General features: G+C 40.7%; 1 protein-coding gene across 3 annotated transcripts in view; it reads right to left on the bottom strand.

Annotated features, from left to right (window-relative positions):
* Positions 1–8,014, bottom strand: part of CLTCL1 (clathrin heavy chain like 1) — a 102,459-nt gene extending 94,445 nt beyond the window's left edge. For 2 of the 3 annotated variants that reach the window (XM_023241673.2, XM_011287889.4), the window contains exon 1: positions 7,766–8,011. In XM_023241673.2, the coding sequence (XP_023097441.2) occupies positions 7,766–7,807 (42 nt within the window). In that variant the 5' untranslated portion in view covers positions 7,808–8,011. Of the gene's footprint in view, positions 1–7,765 lie in introns of all 3 variants that reach the window. The other variant, XM_045041121.1, reaches the window with a different exon arrangement.
* Positions 8,015–25,552: the final 17,538 nt, after the last annotated feature.

The raw sequence follows: 25,552 nt of genomic DNA, 5'->3' as shown, positions 1-25,552 counted from the left end.
TGTCAAACTTACCACAAGCTTTCTCTTAGCTTAAAGAGGGAGCCTTGTAAATGAGGACCTATGAAGAATGAGGACCTATGAAGAATGAGGACACAGAGGTCTTTCCTAGAACTATCCTAAAATTCTAAGACTAGATTAGTTCAGAACAGTTTAAAAACTACATCTGTGTAGTGCTTTACAGAACCTCTCTCAAATTACACCAATGTAGGTTTTCTGTATTTTAAAACCAACACATAAGACCCTATATTTATACGTGTTAAATGTCAACTAGTTGGATGCCTGCCTGTCAAGATCTCCTTGAATACTAATTTTGTCACTGAACTTTGCTAGCCCAGCTCTGCGGCATCCTTCTTCAGCCAAACAAGAGTTATGGTAATCTCTCCCTGGCATGGAGGCCACCAGCAGGCCTTAAGCAAGAGAAGCAAAAGAAGAAAATATGGAATAGACTGAAAGCAACAGATTCAACAAAGAAAGCAATGAAATACTTACAGGATGGGGGGCGGGGGGGGGGACAGGGTGTCAACAACTACTGCCCCAGAAGAATATCAGTAAGCAATACTGTCAAATATATGCTGCAATCTTTATATAATCTTAAAAGAAAGATCTTCAAATTCTGTTAAGTTACAAAAGTAAAAGGAGGGAATTTCATAGCAGGATTGAAAGAGATATGGTTTCCTTAATAGTGGTTTCTTCTGGGAAAAGGGACCCAAAGTTTGAACAGAAAGGTTTAATTTTCATTTATACTATTCTTCCTATGTGTATGTATTACTTTAAAACTTGTTCCAAGCAGACTTTGCCCCAGCTACAGAATGTTTAAGAAACTGGTGGAGAGGGACCTTGACTAAGATCTTAGTACACAGTAACTCTTTTAATCCAATAAACTCAAAAAGTACTGAGAATCTTGTGCAGTTCAAGGATTCTGAACATTTAAATATGTTCTATGATTATAATTTATTCTTCCAAAGAGGACTTGCCCAAATTCATTTTATTCATTCATTCATATATAAAATACATATATATATATATATGTGTGTGTGTGTGTGTGTGTGTGTGTATACACACACACACACATACATACATACAGGGAGAGAGAGAGAGAGACAGCACACGAGCAGGGAGAGGAGCAGAGGGAAACAGACTCTTAAGCAGGCTCTACGCTCAGCATGGAGCTCAACGCAGGGCTTGATCCCATGTCCCTGGGATCATGACCTGAGCTAAAAGCAAGAGTCAGACGCTCAACTGACTGAGCCACCCAGGCACCCCTTGCCCAAATTCGTTTAATATTTGCTCACTTACCATACCACTGTTGTGGACAATCTTACAAAGGCTGACCCTTCCACACACCCTGGGTGACCACTTTGTAAATAAGAAAGTCAGAAGGTAAATGATTGGCCTAGTATCTACTTCCAATACAAGGATCATCAGTCTACCAACAGGCAAAATTTAACAGCTTACACAAGACCTTAAAAACATTTATATGGGTGCACAACAATTTCAGTACACAAAGAGCCTACTGTTGTTTGCCTTAGTGTACCAAAAACCGTTTCACAAAATGGCAACCTAAACCAAACATGTAGTAGGCTGTGAGTACACTGTCACCTTTCAGAGTGACTCCCCAGGGTCTCTCCAGCAGACGCAGGTGCTCATGAACTGTTTTCAGTTCAAACTCAATCTACTCTTTAGAGTGCTGCCTTTCCTACTCACATGTAAAAGGCTTCAAACAACAAACTCTTTCTTTAATTATGAATGACTAAAAGATTGATTCAATCCAGCTGCGTGTGAGACTCATCTGGAAAGAAAGGCCAAAGTCCTCACTTCTCAGAGATTCTGATTTAGTCTTTAAGGTAGGCACCTACAGAGATGGGCTGGGAAGCACTGATTAAGACTAGTGACCACCTTGCTCCTATAAGTAAATTATATGTAAAATAGACCACCTCGGCAGACTCTGTATCTGTTTTTTGTTTTTTTATTTTTATTTAGACTCTGTATCGTTAAGAATATCACCTCAGAGATATGCTACATAATTGAAACCTTGAGGGAACATGTTTATATGTTCTCTGTTTATTGAGCTGTGCCACATTTCAAAACTCTTACAGCCATTCCTCTTCTGAATCAAGGTGTCATTAGTTCCTAGTCCTGTCTCTATTTTCAGCACAAACAGCAACAACCTTCAAACTTAGATATCCGAATATAAAAAAAATTCAAACAGTACAGGGGCGCCTGGGTGGCTCAGTCAGTTGAGCAGCCCACTTCAGCTTAGGTCATGATCTCACCGTGTGTGGGTTTGAGCCCTGCATCGGGCTCTGTGCTGACAGCTCAGAGCCTAGAGCCTGCTTCAGATTCTATGTCTCCCCTTTCTCTCTGCTCCTCCCTTGTTTGTGCTCTGTCTCTCTCTCTCTCTCTCAAAAATAAATAAACATAAAAAAAAAGTTCAAACAGTACATATAATACAAGAAAAATATTTCTGCAGAACTAGTCTTCCTCTCAAAACCAGGGTGACAGGATAAATAAAGCTAAATAAATTGCTGCAATCTTAAGCTGAAGTGGAAGGAATGCTTTATTACAATGCATTAGATATAAAAGTACAGCTTCTGCTTTGGGCACACTCCTGAAAAATTGACTGTAGAATAAAAGTTCCTATACACTGATTTCTACTTTCCCACTGACCATTAGAAAACTATTGTTTTAGGGGCGCCTGGGTGGCGCAGTCGCTTAAGCGTCCAACTTCAGCCAGGTCACGATCTCGCGGTCCGGGAGTTCAAGCCCCGCGTCAGGCTCTGGGCTGATGGCTCAGAGCCTGGAGCCTGTTTCCGATTCTGTGTCTCCCTCTCTCTCTGCCCCTCCCCCGTTCATGCTCTGTCTCTCTCTGTCCCAAAAATAAATAAACGTTGAAAAAAAAAATTAAAAAAAAAAAAAAGAAAACTATTGTTTTTCCTCTGGGGAAAATCTGGCCCAAGAATTTTCTTTAACTATAGTTTTACAAACAAAACACAAAAATAATTCTTTTATGAGGGGCACCTAAGTACCTCAGTCAGTTCAGTGTCCGACTCTTGATTTCAGCTCAGTTCATGATCTCGCAGTTTGTGAGATGGAGCCCCATGTCAGGCTCTATGCTGACAGCATGGAACCTGCATGGGATTTTCTCTCTCCCTCACTCACTGCCCCACTTCCACTATCTCTCTCTCAAAAATAAATAAACTTAAAAAAAAAAAAAAGAAAAGGATTTCCAGGGGCTCCTGGGTAGCTCAGTCAGTTAAGCATCTGACTTCGGCTCAGGTCACGACTCACAGTTTGTGGGTTTGAGCCCCACGTTGGGCTCTGTGCTGACACCTCAGAGCCTGGAGCCTGCTTCAGATTCTGTGTCTTCCCCTCTCTCTGTTCCTCCTCTGCTTGCTCTCGCTCTCTCTCTCTATCTCTCAGAAATAAACGTTAAAAAAAATTTTTTAAAGAATTTTCATATGAAACAAACCAAAATTAAAAACAGGAAAAAACCCAATTAGAGTCACAAATATTAAGTGATGTGATAGACAGAAACCATATTACTTAATGGGGCAGAAACAAAACGTCAGTGTGACAGGCAGGAGTACTCTCAACAAAGTAGACTTACAGTAAATTGTCACAGGTGAGCCATACGGAGTGTCTAGAAAGGCCTACCAACTTTGTCATTAGACAATCTACATTTTAACTAATCAGTCACAAGCTATACAAACATTTTAGTATGAAACTGACTTCATTCCTTCAAAGATCTCAGGGCCTATTATGTACCAGGCAGTGACAATACAACTGCAGATAGAAGGAGATCCTGAGCCTGCAGTCCAGTAAGGAAAGTGACCACTTATACACCATACAGTTACCTCCATCATGAAGGAAGCCCCAAAGCCATGGGGGCACACAGGAAGGGCTCCTAATTCTGACAAATCAGGGACAGCTTTCTGTCATTCAAGCAGATAGATACCAGAGGGCTAAGTAGGACTTGGCTGGGTAATGTCTGAGGGGAAGAATGTTCTGGAAAGAGGCAACAGCATGTGCAAAAGCCCACAGGTAAGAATACTGGGCTCCAGAGAAGGCCCTGGAGGACAAGATGGGGGAGCAGCAAGAGAGCTGAGCAGGTGCTGTATTAGGCAGGGCTTTACAGGACATTTGGGAGTCTGGCATTTTCATCCTGGAAGAAGGAAGCGTTCATTGATGAACTTTAAGCAGATGTTTAACCTCTGCGATCTCTTTGCCTGTGTGCTAGAAAACAGAGGGCAAGACTTGAGGTAGGTGACCAGAGACAAAGTTAGTGCAGTCATCTAGGTGAGGAATGTTGGCATAGTCCAGGGTCATATCAGTTATGATGAGAATGGCAGAATGATGCCCAAAATAAATAGAAAGAAGAACCAAAAGGTTAGGAAGAAGTCATGGCTGTCTCCTAGGTTCATGGCTGGACACTGGAGAAGATACATGTTTGGTGAGAAAGAAGAACCCTATTTTGGAACATGTTATGTTTGAAGAACCTATGGATCATGCAATGGCCTTATCTAACAGACAGCTGTCATAATGCCAATAACTGACAAGAACAGAACATTTTATTATGTACTGACACTGTCCCACACCTTATTTTATTACATTTATTAACTCAAAACCTCACAATAACTCTACGAGGTGAAAACTATACCTTTTATCTCTATATTACAATTACAGAGATGGAGGCACAAAATGGTTACAAAATTTCCCTAATTCACTTGACCAGTAAGGGCCTGAGTCCAGATTCAAATCCTTACATTTGGCTTCAGTCTGTGCTTTTCACCAAAGGCTGCTATTGTCTCTCCCACATGCATCTCTGAGGCTCAGCAAAAAATATGCAGCCTGCATGGAAACACTGAGCATATGGGAATACATACAAATCACCCAGTAGAGCATACAGAATGAAAAGATAAAGGGGCTCAAGAAAGACCCCAGGAATATGCCTAAGAAGAGCCCACAAAGGAAACTGGGGAGTGGGCACAGAGGTAGGAGAAACCTTTGGGACACTGTGGTATAACCAAAAGCAATACAGAAAGGGACATGAGGAGGCAGTAAAGCACAGTGTCAAATGCATCAGATGTCTGTGATGCTGGGGTTGGAGTTTATTATTTTTTTGTAGCAGGGATTGGCAAACTACAGACTGTTTTTGCATGGCCCAACTAAAAATGGGTTTTACATTTTTTAGATGGTTTAAAAAAAAAAGGAGGAAGGGGGTGCCTGGGTGGCTCAGTCAGTTAAGTGTCTAATTTTGGCTTGGGTCATGATCTCACAGTTCATGGGTTCGAGCCCTGCATCGGGCTCTGGGCTGGCAGTGCACAGCCTGCTTGGGATTCTCTCTCCTTCCCTCTATTTCTGCTCCTCCCCAACTCATGCTTTCTCTCTCTCTCAAATAAATAAATTAAAAAAATGTTTCTTATTTTTAAAAAAAGGGAAAAATATGTGACAAGAGACAATATGTGGCCCTCAAAGGTCTAACATACCTACTATCTGGTCCTTTACAAAAAAGTTTGCATGACGACTTGTGACCTTGGCAAGAACAGGTGCAGGGGAACAGTGGAGGCAAAAATCAGACTGCAGGTTACTGAGGAATATAAGGGAAGTGATGGAAGGATAAAGTAATTCTTCCATGATGTCTAGCTGTGAGGTAAGAGCGTCAAAGAGATAGGAGAGAGGGAGAAGTTTGTTTGCCGTAAAGATGCAGGCGATACCAGGGAAGAAGCCACCACAAGGGAATGGATGAAAACATAGGAAAGAGAAGATGCTACTGAGCAAGGCCCTCCTAAAAGGGCAAGGATGTAGGATCTACAACACAGAAAAGAGGAGGAACCCCACTTTTGAGATAAAAGGAAGGCAGAAAAGAGTGACTGCAGACAAGTTTGTAAGGCTGCAGGCATGAAGGTGAGGAATATCTCAGTTTATGACTTTTGTTTCTCCAATCATCTGCTGCCAGCAAGGGGGAGTAACAGGATCAGGGATTTAAGGAACAAGCGGAAATTTTGAAATGTCTGCAGCTACCGAGTGTACAGTCTAGAAAAACAAGGAATGCAGAGCAACCTCAACACCCGGTTAATGCTGGAGACCACAAGCCACATTTACATGACCTGTATGCTGCAAGCCACAACTATTTTCCAGATAACAAAATGTATCGCTTCAAGAAATGAACTTCGATAGGAATTTAAATGCCTTGCAGCTTACTTGCCTTTCGAAGAGAACATATTTATGTGGCTACAGCACAGGCTTTGGGATCAGAGATCAGGGTTAGAACCCAAACTGTCACTTATTAGTTGTGTAATTTTACTTGAATTACTTAACCTCTCTGTGCCTCAGTTATGAGAAAGATTAAATGAGATTTATAAAATACATTAGTATAGTGATTTACAAAAGAAATGGCTCAATAAATGATCATATTATTATATCGTTATAATGAGCAGCAATGATAGTATTTTGATATTTCACATTACTGTCAGGAGATGGGTATTCAGGAGACTTCTACCTCCACACAACTGCAGCTATATCACTAACCAAGTGACCGCAGCAGGATACTCTGGTTATCAAGTTTCCAATCTGCAAAATAAGAGGATCTGACTGTCACTATCAGGGCCTTTCCCATTTGGATAGAGTTAGAAGTGCTCTGTGCTGTGAAAACATGACCTTCCAATCCACCCCATTCCTTGGAATATCACTGTGTAGTACAAAGACCTGAGTCTGAATCCCTCTCTTGTTTGCTGAATGACTGGACCACTTATTTGACATCTTTGTGCCTTGATTTCCTCACCTAGAAAATAAAATAAATCATATGGATCTTATGGGATTGTGATGATTTAACAAAAAGCATAGAGACAATGGAAACTATTCATCTAGCCCCCACCTCCTCATCTATAAAATGAGAATCATATCAGCCTTCACAGGTGTGACATGTGCGTGTGATGTGAGTGAAACTGTACACTGTGCCAGTACAGAACCCTTGGTCAAACACAGGCAGCCAATCTTTATTTTCGTGAGGCACAACTCTATTAGGAGAACTGAAGATTCAACAAACTGGGACCTCATTAAAAAGCTAAACTTGGGGAGGGGGTATCGCATTAAAAGGTGTTATGAAAACACACCATGCTCCCTTTTCCTCTTTGGTCACACGATTTGACCATCCTTCCCCACGAGACCACCCGAGTGGCTGGGGTAGTCAACAGACGGAAACTCAGGTGTAAGGGTCGAGAGATGCAAAAACGGGGAAATTAGGCTCAGACACAGATTTTAGTGGTATAAAGCTTGCGACTAGAATCCGTGTGCACCGCTCGTCAGTCTGGTTAAAGCTCCCATAGGCACTGAAAGGGGACATTTCGGCAGATCTTCGGTTCCCATCACCCGGCGCTCTCAGCCTGCATGCCATCGAGGTCGGAGCCGCCCAGAATGGACTATCGTCGCTACCGGATAACGGGTTTCTGCGACCAGCACACCTGGCGGGGCCGCACGTGCGGGCCACCGCGCCCTCCCACTGCACCGGCCGGCGCGCCTCGACACCGACCAGCACTCCCGCCCCACCACCCGCCCCCCACCCCCAGCCGGCCCGAGTCTGTGCGCTGCGTCGCCTCCACCCGAGTAGGGGTCGAGGGCCAGGGGATGGAGGTCTGGGCAGCCGGCCAGTCAGCGGCTCCTGCCGGGTCCCTGGAGAGGTGGGGTGGCGGGGGGCGCGGCTGACATACGGAGCGCTCGACCCGCAATGGAGTCTGCCCGGCCTCGGTGTCAAGAGCCCAGGCCTCACCTGGAAGTGCTCCTGGAAGCGGATGGGGAGGATCTGCGCCATGGCGGGCGCGGTGCCGAAGCGGCGGCGGAGACAGAAGCGACGGAGGCGGTGGCTGCGGTAGCGGCAGCTCCCCTCACGCTCTCAGACGAGCGGCGGCGGCAGCGGCCGCGCAGGCGCACTACCCCGGCCCGCGTCCGGCACGCGCTCCCCACCGCATAGCCCCTGCGCGGAATCACTCCGCCCGCCGCCTGAGGGTCCGCGAAAAGTAGTTCCGCGCGTAGCCGCACTTCCGGCACCTGGGAGTAAGACCGGGTATGCCCTTTCCTAGGGTGGTGGTCACGGCTGGTGTGCGCGGGAGAGTGGAGGGGTAGTAAACTAACGCCTGGCCGATGGCCTGGGCAGGTGTGCGCGGGGAAGTGGAGGGGTTCCGGGCTAACCCCTGGCTAGTGCCCAGGAGGGTGTGCGCGGGAAGATCGACTAAGTCTCTGGCTGCCGCAAGCCAGTGCTCAGCACAGGTGTGCGCGGACGGGGACTAGGCATGGGATACCCTCAGCAAATTTCCTGTGGGATAGGGTTTTCAAACAGGTAAACCAAGACTCGGGACTGCCCTTGCCTAGAGCCTTCCATATGTAGGGGGTGGCGGGCAATGGGGGAAGTTCCACCTCAAACTCTGGACAGTTAAGAGACACCCTTTTATTCAGGCACAGATGTCCCAAAACCACCGCGAAAGGAATCTCAGAAGTATGTGTACCCCGCTCCTGTAGGGAACCTTTCCTGGCTCATGCAGTTTCTAGACAGTGCTATATGAGAATATCAGTGCGGAGAGCCTGCAAAGATCACATCTAGCAGCAGATGACCAACCCAAGGCCACTGAGGGTCACCTGGATTGTCTGTGGTCACGCAATAGTAGTAGCAGTTCCGGAACTAGAGTCCACACCTGCTTTGCCCAGCGGTCAGTTGCTTTCTGAGGCACCATTTGACGATGTGTTTTGCATGCAGATGGCTCAGCTGCAAAAAAGAGGTTTGTCAGGGAAGGGAAACCTTTGGTATTCCGTGTACGCATTCCCACAGTGTAATGGATACCCTGTATGCTTCATGTTGCTCACTGGTGATTTTAAGAAATTAGTAGTCAACCGTGAATAACAGTGATTGTGCAATTATTTGCTTTATAATCTAGTATCATCCAAAAATGTGTTAAAGAAGAAAACAGACTGCTTACTTTCAAATTAAATCTCTTTTCCAGTGTCAGCTAAAACCTTTGCAGACTGCCCTTTCAACATCTGTGTAGCCTCATCATCTAACAATAGAGCCGACTTTTGCCATGGGTAGTACTACTCAAATCTCTCCATGTTGGCAGTAATGCCTATGACCCCAAGTACTCTGTACACCAAATGCTTTAATATTAATAGTATCATTCCCTAAACTACCATCTTCCCCCCAGGGAGAGTGAGGCTTAGGGTCAAAACTAAAAACTTACATCCTAGAAGAATTTCAAGAAAATTGTGGTTAAGCAAAATGAAAGGATTGTTAATAAGTCTGGACCTCGCTGTGTGTCTATACTTCTAAAGGAACTAAACATTCTGATTTAAGGATTCTAGTACTCTCACTGTTGGTGAGTGACTTACATATTATATACATATATAACTGTATATACATATATATATGTGTATATATATGCATATAAGTTGTTCATCAGCAGGTCAAAAACTTGGATAATGCTGTGATGGAAGTGTATGACGAGGGCAATTTTGTGATATTTATGCACGTACACTTTAGTGTGCTACCAAGTGTATCTATTTTACAGTTACTCTTGCAGACCTTCATCCTACAAATAAAATTCCAAGGAAAATTAGCAGTTCATGGTAAAGATAGATAGATAGATAGACAGACAGACAGTCCCGGACACATAACCACTCAGGGAAACAAGCCACTACAACAAAGAACCAGGAAGACCAAGAAGCAGATACAGACTCACAAAAGTTGAGAAAATGAAATAATCACAAACAACTTTTTCATTATTATATTCAATATATTACAAGAGCTAAGCAACAGCTTAAAAATACTTGTGGGGAAAAAATACATGCAGGAAACCTGAAACTAAAGAATGACCAAGCAGACTTGAAAAAGAACCAAATAGAAATTCTAGAAATGGAAAATGTAATAGAGGACAGTAAAGCCTTGGTACAATATTGTAAGTGGGCCCCAAATTCTCTAATTGTATTGTGAGGTAAAATGCGAATAGAGGAAGGACAAGGATGTGAACTGTATCAGTCAAAATCCAGTTAGGAGACAGAAACCACACTAGTTCTTTGAACAGAGGGAATTGAATATAAATAAGAGTTAACATGAAATGAAATTATTAATTAAATAACTGCAAGGGTAAAATAAGAGCGCCAAGTTATCATGGAGTTACAAGTGTAGGAATTAGCTACCACTCCTAGAGCTCAAGGATGAATAGAAAGAACCTGGAAATATTCCAACTTAGAGGAAGTCCTCTGCAGAGCTGGAACTCAGGCCTTTGGGGAGAGGGGCCAGCATTTCTAAGCCTAGAGGAAGGGTCTCTATAAGACTTGTACATACACTGCTAGTGAGGGGCAGTGGAGCCAAGACCCAGACCTCTGAGAAAGAGATGCCCTGAGGCTGGTTCTGTAAGTCTTGGAAAAACTTCAGACTGGATTCAGCCTCTTCTGTGAGAATAATCTGTTCTGTCTTGTTGAAGAAGTGTAGCTGAGGTGATGCTCATGGAAACATCCTGTAGTCACTCTTCAGTGTCCTGATGGGCAAAGTCTAATGGAATATCGGCCAGCACAGACATACAGTTTCCAGAGTCTCAGCCCCAGCACCACAAGGCAGTTTATATAAGCAGGGGGAAGGGGGGGGGGGGCAGAAGGAAAGAGAGCTGAAAGACAAAACTTAATAACTGGCACAGGAAACAACATGTTGTATCCCAATTAAAATTCTCATTGGACTTTCAGATAAGTGAAATAAAAAAGCCCATAGAGGACTTCTGTTTCCAGAAAGCATCAGAGAACTAACAAGGGAATGAATAATTATGAAGCCAATATCCAAGAAAAAAAAGGAAATGAGAGAGGTTGGCCTGGCCTTTGGGATGCTTTTTCCTGAGGAGAATCTGCCAAGCCCAGTGGAATGACTGAGAAGCTAGGACTCTGAGCAGCATTTTTATCACACTTATAACCGTAGGGGGACAAAGTTTAAGTCTGGGAACCATCAAGGAGGTACCCTCATGTATGGTTTGGGGACCGCAAATTGTTTGGGATGCCATTCAAATCATGTTAGTCTTTGCCAGCAGCAAACATAAATTCTCTTGGGAGACAGATAACCTCATGATAGGCCTCACATTGTTTCTGCCATTATTCATATGCAGTGATCATGCTCAATCAGAAATAAGTAGATATCCAAGGAGGTAAGACAAATGATTATAAAACAAGAGAAATAACAGAAAAACAGATCTATAGAGGTCTAGATAATGCAGTTTTCCCAAAGACTTTTTAAGGGCTGTACTTAATTTTATCAGACCTGTGAACTATAAAGATACCCAAATGGGGGCACCTGGATGGCTCAGTTGGTTAGGTGTCTGACTATGGCTTAGGTCATGATCTCACGGTTTGTGGGTTCCAGCCCCGTGTTGCGTTCTGTGCTGACAGTTCAGAGCCTGGAACCTGCTTCGGATTCTGTGTCTCCCTCTCTCTCTGCCCCTCCCCCACTCACCCTCTGTCCCTCATAAATAAACATTAACAAATTAAAAGAAAAACCAAATGGAAATTCTATAACTGAAAAATATAACTGAAATTAAAAATTCAGTGAATAGTGCTTGTTAGCAAGTTATACGTAGCTGGAAAGAGAAAACTAATGAAGTTAGAGTTAGGTCAGAGTATATATCCAAATCAAAGCACAGAGAGAATAGGATAGGAAATACAGAATATAGATGAATAGAGAGGATACAGTAAGAAGATCTAACATAAATGTAAGTGGAGTCCTTGAAGTGGAGAGGATGAGGCAGAAGCAATGTCTGAAAGAATAATGGCTTGGAGTTTTTTTAAATTGATGAAATAGATCAAGTCTCAAGTTCCAGAATCATTACATATTTCAATCAGAATTCATCCAGAAAAAGCAGATCACACTTAGGCATGTCATAGTAAACTTGCTGAAAGCTTTTAAAAAATCTTAAAAACAGCCAGAGTGAAAAGACAGATTACTTTCTAAGGAGCAGGAATTAAGCTGAGAACTGACTTCTCAAACAATAGAAGCCAGAACACAGAAGAACCATATCTTCAAAATGTGAAGAAAAAAAAGTTAACCTAGATTTTATATATGAAAAAAAGATCCTTTAGGAATGAACAGGAAATGGTATTTGCAGACAAATGAGATCTGGGGAAGTTAATTACCAGTAGACCTGAACCAAAAAAAAAAAAACAAAAAAAACAAAAAAACACTACTAGATTTTCTTCAGGCAAAAATAAAATGACCTCAAATGGAGAATCTGAGATAAAGGAAGAATAAAATTCAGTAAGAAGAATGTGTTGGTAAATCTAAATGAAAGATGACTGTATAGCATAAAATAATAATAACAATGCCTCTGGGATGAAAAAAAATATCAGAATTAAAATTACAATGTATGAAATCATAGTATGTATCTCAGGAGTGGAATAAGCTGATATAAAGTATTCTCATATCAAAATCCAAGCATCATCTGAGAAAAGGGTATGGAGAATTTAGATTTGTAGTAGATTGAATGACTGGTCCCATGTCTTAATTCTCTGTAGTAGGATTCATCCGTACTCTTGCCATGGTTTTGTCATGAACTAAAGTGCCTCTTCACACCTTGGTTTCAGGTGTAGCCCTGTGACTGTCTTTGGCTGATTGAATGCTGGCAGGCATGATTGAAACAGAGGTTTAAATGCCCTCTATTGTTTGGCTTGCACTCTTGAACTTCTGCTGTATCCATTAGTACATGTCCCCAGTAGCCCCAGCTTTTCAGCTTGAAGCTCAGAATGGAGCATGTGGAGAAGAGCCAACCCCAATCTGAAACCTGGATGCAAGATTAGTCAAGATCATCCAAACCCCAACCAACCCACAGACCTAGAATGAGATTTAAAAAAAAAAAAAGTACATGTAGTTATAAGCATAAGCCATAGAGAGGTTGAGGCTGTTACATTATTGTGGCAATGTGATAATTGCATTATTGTGGTATTATTAACAGATACAGAAATTGGTACCTGGAAGTGATGTACTTACATATCAAAACCCAGAAATATATGGCATTTCTTTGGGACCAGGTGGTGTGGTAGTAAGAAGCTGTTTAACAAAACTGAAAAAATGGAGATCTGTATTATTAACTGACAAAATTGACTCTGGTATATGTTACAGGTTAAATTATGCTCCTCTGAAATTCATATGTTGAAGTCCTAACCACCAGAATATCAGAATGTGACTGTGTTTGAACATAGGGTCTTTAAAAAGGTAATTAAGTTAAAATGATGTCATATGGGTGGACCTAATCCAATCTGACTGGTCTTTATGAAAAGAGGGGATTAGGACACACACACAGAGAAATGACCATGTGAGGACACAGGGAAATGAAGGCCATCTACAACCCAAGGGGAGAGACCTCAGGAGAAACACCCTGTTGACAGTTTTGTTTTTGTTTTTGTTTTTGTTTTTGTTTTGAACTTCTAGAATTGTGAGAAAATAAATTTCTGATGTTTAAGCCTCCCAGTCTTTGGTACTTTGTTATGGCAGCCCTAGTAGACTGACTGAGTATCTTGTGAAAAAGCAAATGTATCTAATGAACTTTTATCATTGGGTGAAAAGAATAAGGCAAATATTGAAAACAGGGGTTGCTTCTAGCTTCACTCAATAAGGTTCTACAACATACACACAAAAATGCCCTCAGAAAATGACCAATTTGCAAGTTGAATTTAAAAGCAATGGTGAGGGGCGCCTGGGTGGCGCAGTCGGTTAAGCGTCCGACTTCAGCCAGGTCACGATCTCGCGGTCCGTGAGTTCGAGCCCCGCGTCGGGCTCTGGGCTGATGGCTCAGAGCCTGGAGCCTGTTTCCGATTCTGTGTCTCCCTCTCTCTCTGCCCCTCCCCCGTTCATGCTCTGTCTCACTCTGTCCCAAAAAATAAATAAACGTTGAAAAAAAAAAAAAATTAAAAAAAAAAAAAAATAAAAAATAAAAGCAATGGTGAGAGTGCCAAAGTTGCAGCGATGGAAAATGAGACTTTTTAAATCAATCAAATGTGAACCACGCAACCTCAGGAAGAAGTCCATATCTAAAACTTGGCCAGTAAGACATTGGCCCAGGGTAAATATCAATTGAAGGTGTAGCTGTGACATACTTTGTTAGGGTGGCACCTGGTAGAGTCTTTCAGCTGGATAAGAGCACTCCTATAAAGATTATGTTTCTGTAGAAGCCTAATGTGCTCAAAGTAAATTCAGAGACGTTTTGAAAAGAATTTTGGGAATGGTTTTTGGCACGTAGAGTTCACTCATGACTTTGGCACATGGAATCAAATACATGGAAAGCCCACTGTAATGTATGAATGTTTGTGTCCTCTCCAGATTCATATGTTGAAATCCTAATTCCAAGATGATGGTAGTAGGAGGTAGGTCTTTGGTGTGATTAGGTCATGAGGGTGGAATCTTCATGAATAGTAAGATTAGTGCTCTTAAAAAAGAGGCCTGAGAAAATTCCCTTGACTTTTTTACCCTGCAAGGACTCTGAGAAGTTGGCAGTCTGCAACTTGAAAGAGGGCCATCACCAGAACCCAACCATACTGGCACCTCATCTTAGACTTCCATCCTCCAGAACTGTGAGAATAAATTTTTGTCCTTTATAAATCACCCAGTCTGTGGCATTTTGCTATAGCAGCCCGAAGACTAAGACACCCACAAAGGTTTTGGAGTGGTATTGGTAAAAGCACTGCCACACTAGACTAAAAAGACAGTGATGCTGTTTGAGATGAAAAAGATGTCTGGGCCCTGAACTTTCTGCAGGCTGAGTATGCTAAGAAAGCTATCAACCACTATAAGAGCATTTTCTTTGATGTCTTCTTCAGAAGTGGCCAAGGAGAATGATGGAAAATCAATGATCTCCCAGAGGGTGGAGCCAAGAAGAGTGGACAATGGTGAACTGGGGAACTGTTCACAAGGACTATTTCCTACTCATAGGGTAGGGGTGCCTGGCAACTTATTCCCAGAGATATTTTGTAATTTTTAAGGGCCAGTGACCATTTTGCCTCTCATTCTTCCACTTTGCCACTCTCATTCTTTGCCACTGGGAGTATTTATTGCAGTACTCCTGTCCCTTTTCCACCAGTGTATGTTGGGTGGTTGGGACAGGGAGAGGGGGCAAGTAACTTGTGTAAAATTTTAGTGTGTACATCTATGCACAGCTGATGTAGATCTTGAAATCCTGGACTTCAAGGGTCATGCTGTGATTAATGGAGATTTTGAGGTCTCAGGATGGGATGAGCATATTTTTCATGCTGAATTAAAATGAATATTTGTGAACAAAAGTGTGGGTTGAGATAGTTTGGATTATTATTCAAGTAATATTTACTTTGTACCCAATCTCACTATTGAGATGAAGTACAACTTTCCCATGGCAATTTTAGGCTTAGCCATATGACTTATTTGGGCCAATGGCATGTAGATGGAAATGACATGGCATGAGTTCTATAACTGGTCCTTTCAAGACATCAGTTACTTTTCTGAGAGCTTCCTGCTCCATCATGAGCAAAACATGCCCCAGGTAGACAATGTGTCTCCTGTCTGAACCCCCAAAAGAAGTGCATGGACAAAAGACAAGACACAGATCCTGCCCAAGGTTAGGAATATAATAGCATAAAAGCAGGACACCAGATATTGCCCTCAGGGTCAGGATGACTCATCAGCAATCCAGCTCCACCCTGAGAGGACATCAAGAAAGCTGCCTGGGTGGTTTAACAGGGCAAGGTGGGGAGGACAGAGCTCTCTCTAAGAAGTTGTAATGATAAACCAGGCCTTCTATACACTGACAGGCCAAATCTGTATCTTTTAATTTGTCCATAAAACCCCAAGCCATGACTTTAGTTTGTGGTGCTCCTAGACTGGTAGTGCCACCTAGGGGCCTGGTTAAAGCAATTCTAGTGACCTTCAGAGGCATCTTCATCCTACACCTCAAAACTGTCTCACTGATAATATTCCAAGGAGATTAGTAGCTCACAGTCAACTAATCACCCAAGGAAATAAAGTACAATAGGATAGAACAAGAAGAAATAAAGACAGCAGAAACAGATCCACAAATAATTCAGGGGTTGGAATGATCATTCAGATGGCAAAAAAAAAAAAAAAAAAAAAAAAAATTACAGTATCTCAAGAATTAAAAAGAAAGAGGACTGCTTTGTGATCCAGTAATTCTACTCCCAGGTACATGCCCAACAAAAATACATAGATATATTAATTAGAAGATGTGTATTAAAACTAGAACATTCACTGTAGTACTATTTATTACACCCCCAAATTGAAACCACCCAAATGCCAACTGACAGCAGAATAGATGAATAAATTGTAGTGTGGTCACACAGTGGAATATTATAAAGCAATGAGAACAAATGATCTAAAGCTACACACAATGTTATGGAGGAAGTTCACAGACATAATGTTGAATAAAAGAAATCAGACATAAAAGAGGATATTTTGTATGATGCCATTCTTTAAAGAGAAAAACAGGCAAAACTAATGTATGTATAAAAAATAGGTTGGTACTTCTGTTTGGTGGGTTTTGTGACTGGAAAGGGAAGGCAGGATAGGTCAGGGATGCTGTTAATGTTCTTTTTCTTGTTCTGAGTGTTGATTAAATGAGTGTTTTTCTCTTGCGAAAATTCGGTGACTTATTCAATTGTATTTTGTATGGCTACATAACAAATTTCCCCAACTAAGCACCTTAAAATGACAAATAATTACCTCATGCAATTTTTGTATCAAGAATCTCAGTTTTGTACAAGAATCTTGAATTTTGTACAAGAATCTGAGTGAGGGGCACCTTTAAGGATCTGACTTCAGCTCAGGTCATGATCTCACAGCTCATGGGTTTGAGCCCTGCACTGGGCTCTCTGCTGTCAGTGTAAATGAAGCCTGCTTCAGTTCCTGTCTCCCCCTCTCTCTGCTCCTCCCCAGCTTGTGCTTTCTCTTGGTCTCAAAAATAAATAAAAACATAAAAAAAAAAAAAGAATATGAGTAAGCCTGCCTCAGGATCTCTCATGAGGTTGTCCTCAAACTGTCAGCAGGGGCTGCATTGATCAGAAGGTTCAACAGGAGCTAAAACATTCACTTCCATGCTAATTCATGTGGGTGTTGTCGGTTCCTCACTGGCTATTAGCTGGAAGCCTCAGTTTCTCCAATGGGCCCCTCCAAGGAGTGCCTGAGTGTCCACATGACTTGGTAGCTGTCTTGTCCCAGAGTGAGTGACGAGAGGGAGAAGGAAAAGGTGAAGGAGAGAAGGAGGGGGAAGAGGAGAGGGAGGAGAAAATCCCAAAGTCTTTTTTAACAAGGTATCAGACTGACACACTGTTATTCTGCTTTACTATGTTACAAAAAGTGAGTTACTAAGTCTAGTAATTTGGATTTAAATTAGTAGTCATGGGCTTGGAAATTAAGCTTCAGGTTTTGATGGGAGGCGTATTGTATTAGCTTGGGCTGCTATAACAAAATACCATAGATTGAGTAGGTGGCTTAAACAACAGAAATTTATTTCTCACAGTTCTGGAGGCTGGAAAGTCTGAGATCAAGGTGCCACCTGATTCAGTTCCTGGTGAGGGCCCTCTTCCTGGCTTGTAGATAGCTGTCTTTCTGCTAAGTCCTCACCTGACAGAGGTGTGTGGGGGAAGAGAGAGAGGGAAAGCAGGAGGGAGAGCATGTAATGTGCCCTCTGGTTTCCTCTTATAAAGGCACTAATCTCATCATGAGCACTTCACCCTTATGACTTCATCTAAACCTACTTGCCTCCTGGGGTGCCTGGATGACTCAGTCGGTTGGGTGTCCAACTTCGGCCGGAGTCACGATCTCATTGTTCATGGGTTTGAACCCAGCATCGGGCAATGTGTTGACAGCTCAGAGCCTGGAGCCTGCTTCAGATTCTGTCTCCCTCTCTCTCTGCCCCTCCCCTGCTCACGCTCTGTCTCTTTCTCTCTCAAAAATAAATGAACATTAAAAAAAGTTTTAAATCTAATTTCCTCCCCAAGAGCATGCGCGTGCACACAGACACACAGACACACAGACACACACACACACACACATTTATAATAAGGAATTGTTTCATACAGTTAAGGAGGCATGAGAACCAGGACAGCCAATCGTGTAAGTTCCAGTCTAAGTCCAAAGGCAGAAGCAGACTGGTCTCAAAAAAAAAAAAAAAAAAAAAAAAAAAAGGAGGCAAATTCTCTCTTGCTCTGCCTTTTGTTCTATTCAGGCCTTCTGTGGATTGGACCAGGCCTGTCCACATTGGGGAAGGAATTCTGCTTTACTCAGTCTATCAATTCAAATGATCAAATGATAATCTCATCCAGAAACACCCTCACAGACACACCCAGAATAATGTTTAATCAGAGATCTGGCCATCTTGTGACCCAGGCTAGTTGACACATAAAATTAACCATCACAAAAATCAAGGAATTTGTGAACATATTTTTAGAACCACTACAACATGTATGTATGTGTGTATGTATGTATCTTCATTTATATGTATACAATATTTCATTACAAATTGTTGTAATAAAAGAGTCTAGAAAATATCTGCTTGGAACAGTAAGCCAAAAGAAACAACCCAACAAGTTTTTTTTTTTTTTTTTTACAGCTTTACTGAAATATCTCAAACTAGACATATTTAAAGTACAATTTGGTAAGTTTCAGATATATAAATATACCCCCATGAAACCCGCAGCATAGTCAAGATGATGAATCTATCCCTCACCCACAGAAGTTTCCTTGTGACCCTTTTTTTCATGTTTTTTTAATGTTTATTTATTTTTTAGAGAAAGAGTGTACACATGCATGTGTGAGCGGGGCGGGGGGCAGAGAGAGAGACAGAGGATCTGAAGCAGGCTCTGTGCTGACAGCAGAGAGCACCATGAGGGGCTTGAACCCACAAACCATGATATCATGACCTGAACCAAAGTCGGATGCCCAACTGACTGAGGTGCTCCAAGGATTTTATATAAATGGAAGCATATACCATATACTATTTTTGGTCTGGCTTCTTTCATTCAGCATCATTATTTTGAGATTCACCCATTTTGATGCATGTATCAATCTTGTATTATTTTTATTGCTGAATAACTTTCTGTTATATAGATAGGCCACAGTATGTTTATCCACTCATCTGTTGATGGACATTGTGGTTGTTTCCGAGTTTTTGACTACTACCAGTGAAACTGCTATGGAACATTTCTGTACAGGCGTTTGGATGTTATGCTTTTATCTCTCTTGGGTAAAAACCTAGAAGTGGAACAGATGGGTCATACAGTAGTTGTACCTTCTACATTTTAAGAAACTTCCAAGCCCAACCTGTTTTCCAAAGGGGTTTTATCATTTACATCTGCCAGCAGCATGTAAGAGTTGTTTTCCCTACATGTTCATCAACACTTGATATGGTCACTCTTTTTAATTTTAACCATTCTAGGAGATGTGTGAAGGTATCTTATTTTAATTTTAATAATTTGCATTTCCATAATAATGATGCTGAACATCTTCTCAGATACTTATTTACTACCTGTGTATGTTCTTTGGTGAAATATCTGCTCAACTTATTTGCCCACTTTTAAATTTTTTTAATGTTTATTTATTTTTTAAGGAGAGAGAGAGACAGAGTGTGAGTGGGGGAGGGGCAGAGAGCGAGGGAGACACAGAACCCAAAATGGGCTCCAGGCTCTGAATTGCCAGCACAGAGCCCAACGTGGGGCGCAAACTCACGAACGGGGAGATTATGACCTGAGCTGGAGAGCCACCCAGGTGCCCCATATTTGCCCACGTTTAATTGGCTCATCTTACTGAATAGTAAAATATCTTTGGGGAGGCTGGGTAGCTCAGTCAAGTGTCCGACTTTTGAGATGTTCAGGACATAATCTCACGATCCGATCCGTGAGATCCAGCACCATGTAGGGCCCTGTGCTGACAGCTCAGAGCCTGTTTGGGATTATCTCTCTCCCTCAAACTGTGAGAGCACGACCTGAGCGAAAATCAAGAATCAGACGCTTCGGGCACCTGGGTGGTTCAGTCCGCTGAGCGTCAGACTTTGGCTCAGGTCATGGCTGAGTGTAGGACTTTGGGTCAGGTCATGATCTCCCCGTTAGCGAGATTGAGCCTTGTGCGGGGTTCTGTGCTGATAGCTTGGAGCCTGGAACCTGCTTCAGATTCTGTGTCTCATTCTCTGTTCCCCTTCCCCACTTGTGCTCTCTCTCTCTCAAAAACAAATAAACATTAAAAAAAAGAAGTCAGACGCTTAACCAACTGAGCCACCCAGCTCCCCACCCCCCCAAATTTTTTTAAATAGTAAAATCTCTTTTTTTTTAAGATTTATTTATTTTTTAGAGAAAGCACGCAAGTAGATAAGGGGTAGAGAGAGTGGGGGACAGAAGATCCAAGGCAGGCTCTGTGCTCACAGCAGCGAGCCTGATGCAGGGCTCAAACTCATGAGCTAGCTGTGAGATCATGCCCTGAGCCGAAGTCCGATGCTCAGCTGACTGAGCCACCCAGGTGCCCCAATAGTAAAATATCTTTTAATATTCTAGATATAAGCCTTGTATTGATTATACATTTTACAAGTATATTCTCCCAAACTGGGGCTTGCCTTTTTGTTTTCTTTACAATGTTGCGAAGAACAAAATGTCTTCATTTCTTTTGTAGTAAAACATACATAGCTTAATATTTATCATTTAACCATTTATAAGTATTTAATTCAATGGCATTAAATGTATTCACAATGTTGTGTATCAGATTGACTATGTATACCCAAGATTTTTTCATCATTCCCAACATAAACTCTGAACCCATTAAAAAATAACTCCATATTCTCTCCTTCCCAGCCCCAGAAACCACTATTTTATTTTTTGCTTTTATGAATTTGCCAATTCTAGGTACCTCATACACGTGGAATAGTATAGTATTTGCCCTTCAGTGTCTGACTTTTTTCATTTAGCATAGTATTTTGAAGGTCCTTCCATGTTGTAGCATATTTCAAAGTTTCATTCCTTTCATGGTGGAATAATATTATATTGTATCCAAATTAGAAAGAAAGAAATAAAATTATCTCTGTAGGTAACATGATCTTATATGTAGAAAACCCTAAAGATTGGGAAAAAACTATTATAACTAATAAATTCAGCAAAGTAGCAGGATACAAAATCAATAAACAAATTAATTGCATTTCTACTAACAGTGAACAATCTGAAAAAGAAATTAAGAAAACAATTCTGGTTACAATAATATCAACAAGAAAAAAAAAAACACTGAGGAATTAAGTTAACCAAGGAGGTAAAAGACTTGTAAATTGAATACTATAAAAACATTGCTGAAGGAAATTAGAGAACACATAAGTAATGGGAAAAAACAACTCATGTTCATGGATCAAAAGACAATATTGTTAAGATGTCAATACTAGTTAAGTGTAAATCACTAGTTAAGTGATTTACAGATGCAACACATTTTTTGTTTTTCAATGTGCAAGTTTTCTACTTCTTTGATTAGATTTATTCCTAAATATTAATTTGGGGGAATGCTATTAGAAAATCAAAACCATGATGAGATAACACCTCACAAAGAAGACATCTAGATAGCTAACAGAAGATATCCAGATGGCTAACAGAAACATGAAAAGATGCTCAACATCACTCATCAGAAGCAAAATACAAATCAAAACCATAATGAGATACCACCTCACACATGTTAAAATGACTACAATTAACAACACAAGAAACAACAAATGGTGGTGAGGATTCAGAGAATGAGAACACTCTTGTATTGTTGGTGGGAATGCAAATTGGTGCAGCCACTATGGAAAACAGTATGGAGGTTCCTCAAAAAGTTAAAAATAGAACTTCCTTATGACCTAGCAATTGCACTACTAGGTATTTGGGTACATACCTATAAAAATGCAGATTAAGGGTTACACGCACCCTGATGTTCATAACATCTTTGTCAACAATAGACAAACTATGGAAATATATATATATATATATATATATATATATAGCATAGTATTATTATATATATATATATATATATATATATATATATATATATATAGCATAGTATTATAATATATATATATAAGAGACTCTAAAAGGTAGAGAACAAACTGAGGGTTGATGGAGGGATGTGGGTGGGGGATAGGCTAAATGGGTGATGGGTATTAAGGAGAGTGCTTTCTTGCTGAGCACTGGCTATTACGTGTAAGTGATGAATCACTAGATTCTACTCCTGAAAACAATACTACACTATATGTTAACTAACCAGAGTTTAAATAAAAATTTGAACAAACAAGAAACAAATTAAAACAAAAAATAGAATCTCTTAATTTTCTTTTTGGATTATTGCTGGTGTACCATAAAACACAACAGGTTTTTGAGAATTAGTCTCATACCCTGTAGCTTTATTAGATTTGTGTATTCACTTTAGTAGCTTTCTTGTGGATCACTTGGCATTTTCTATATATAGGATCATGTCATCAGCAAATATAGTTTTACCCTGTTCTTTCAATCTGGATGCTTTTTATTTATTTTTATTGTTTAACAGCACTGGCTAGGACTTCCTCTACAATGTGAACAACAGTGGTGGAAGTACACATCCTGAGCTTGTTTGTTTCTGATCTTAGGAGGCAAAGTTTTCATTTTCAGCCACTGAGTATGACATTAGCTGTGGACTTTTTAAGGGATACCCTATATCATATTGGGTCATTTTACTTCTGTTCTTAGTTTTCTGAGAGTTTTTATTATGAAGGGGTTCTGGATTTTGTCAAATGCCTTTCCCATACCAATTGGGATTTTTTTCCCCATCTTTCTGTTAGGGTATGTATTACATTGATTTTCTTATCTTGACTCATTCTTGCATTCCTTGGATAAATTCCACTTGATCATGCTGTTGGATTTGATTTGGTAATATTTTTTTGAGGGTTCTTGCATCTGTATGCATAAAGAATATTGATCTATAATTTTCTTTTCTTGTGATGTATTTATCTGGGTTTGGTTTAAAGATAAGGCTGGCCTCATAGAGTGAGTTAGGAAGAGGTCACTGCTTCTTTAATTTATTTGGAAAATTTTGAGAAGGATTTTTGTTAATTCTTCTTTAAATGTTTGGTAGAATTCACTAGTAAAGCCATATGGCCCAGTATTTGTCTTTGTTGTGAAGTTTTAAATTATTTTTTTAGGTTTTTGTTTTGAATTCCAATTATTTAACAGAGTGTAATATTAGTTTCAGGTGTACAATTTATTGATTCAGCACCTATATACAACACCTGGTGCTCATCGCAAATGTACTCCTTAATCCCCACCACCTATTTAACCCATCCTCTCATCCATCTCCCTTCTGGTAGCCATCAGTTTGTTCCCTATAGCTAAGAGTGCGTTTCTTGGTTTGCCTGTCTCCTTTTTCCCCCTATCATGTTGGTAAAGATGCAGAGAAAGGGCAACCCTCTTACACTGTTGGTGGGAATACAAACTGATACAGCCACTCTGTACCAGTCCTCAAAAAGTCCTTAAAAATGAAGGTCCTCAAAAGTTAAAAATAGAACCACCCTATGATCCAGCAATTGCACTACTAGGTATTTATGCAAAGGATACAAAAATACTGATTTGAAGGGATATACATGCACCCTGATGTTTATAGAAGCATTATCAACAATAGCCAAATTATGGAAAGAGCCCAAATGTCCATCTACTGATTAATGGGTAAGAAGATAGGGTGTGTGTGTGTGTGTGTGTGTGTGTGTGTGTGTGTATAGAGCTATCTCTCTCTCTCTCTCTCTCTCTCTCTCTCTCTCTATCTCTAGAATGGAATATTACTCAGTCATAAAAAGGAATGAAATCTTGTCACATGCAACAACATGGATGGAGCTGGAGAGTATTACGCTAAGTGAAATAAGTCAGTCAGAGAAGGACAAATACCATATGGTTTTACTCATATGTGGAATTTAAGAAATAAAACAAATGAACATGGGCAGGGAGGAAGAGAGAGGCAAACCATAAAACACTCTTAACTATAAGAGAACAAAATGATGTTCCTGGGAGGGAAGGTGGGTGGGGGGATGGGTTAAATGAGTGATGGGGATTAGGGAGGGCATATGTGATGAGCACTGGGTGTTGTATGTAAGTGCTGAATCACTAAATTCTACACCTGAAACTAAAAAAAAGAAAAGAAAGGAAAGAAAAGAAAATCTGGAGGCATCACAATTCTAGACTTCAAGTTATATTACAAAGCTGTAGTGACCAAGACGGTATGGTACTAGCACAAAAGTAGACACAGAGATCAATGGAAGAGACTAGAAAACACAGCAATGAACCCACAACTACATGGTCAATTAATCTTCAACAAAGCAGAAGAGAATGTTCAAAGGAAAAAAGACAGTCTCTTCAACAAATAGTATTGGTAAAACTGGACAGCAACATTCCAAAGAATGAAACTAGACCACTTTCTTATACCATACAGAAAAATATATTCAAAATGGCCTAAAGATTTAATTGTGAGACAGGAAACCATCAAAATCCTAGAGGAGAATACAGACAGTAACTTCTTTGACATCAGCCATAGCAACTTTTTACCAGATAGGTCTCCTGAGGCAAGGGAAACAAAAGCAAAAATAAAGTATTGGAACTTTATCACAATAAAAAGTTTCTTCATAGTGAAGGAAACAATCAACAAAACTAAAAGACAACCCATGGAATAGGAGAAGATAGTTGCAAATGACATATCTGATAAAGGGTTAGTATCCTAAATATATTTTTAAAAAACTTATAAAACTCAACAACCAAAAATCAAATAACTCAATTAAAAAGTTGAGTGGGCAGAAGACACGAATAGACATTTTTCCAAAGAGGATATCCATACGGCCAACAGACCCATGAAAAGATGCTCAACATTACTCATCACCAGGGAAATACAAATTAAAACTACAATCAGGGGCACCTGGGTGGCTCAGTCATTAAGTGACTGATCATCGATTTCTGCTCAGGTCATGATCTCATGGTTTGTGGGATCAAGTCCCGCATCTGTGCTGTCAGCACAGAGCCTGCTTGGGATATATTCTCTCTCTCTCTCTCTCTCTCTCTCTCTCTCTCTCTCTCTCTCTCTCTCTCTCACCTTCCTCTACTCATGCTCCCCCACTCTCAAAATAAAATAAACATTAGAAAATAAAACTACAATGAGATATCATCCTACACTTGTCAGAATAGCTACAGTTAACATAAAAAACAACAGGTGTTGGGAGTATGTGCAAAAAGGGGAACCCTCTTACACTGTTGGTGGGAATGCAAACTAGTGCAGCCACTCTGGAAAATAGTATGGAAGTTCCTCAAAATGTTAAAAATAGAACTACGCTATGATCCATTAATTGTACTACTAGATACTTACCCAAAGAATACAAAAATACTAATTCAAAGGGATATGTGCACCCTGATGTTCATAGCAGCGTTATCTACCATAACCAAACTATGGAAATAGCCCAAGTGTCCATGGACCGATGAATGGATAAAGAAGATGTAGAATATATATACAAAGAAATAATACTCAGCCATAAAAAAGAATGAAATCTTG

Source organism: Felis catus, chromosome D3 (genome assembly GCF_018350175.1).
Source record: "Felis catus isolate Fca126 chromosome D3, F.catus_Fca126_mat1.0, whole genome shotgun sequence".
NCBI lineage: Eukaryota > Metazoa > Chordata > Mammalia > Carnivora > Felidae > Felis > Felis catus.
Note: the sequence above shows the minus strand (reverse complement) of the source record. Positions and strands in the feature narration are given on the sequence as shown.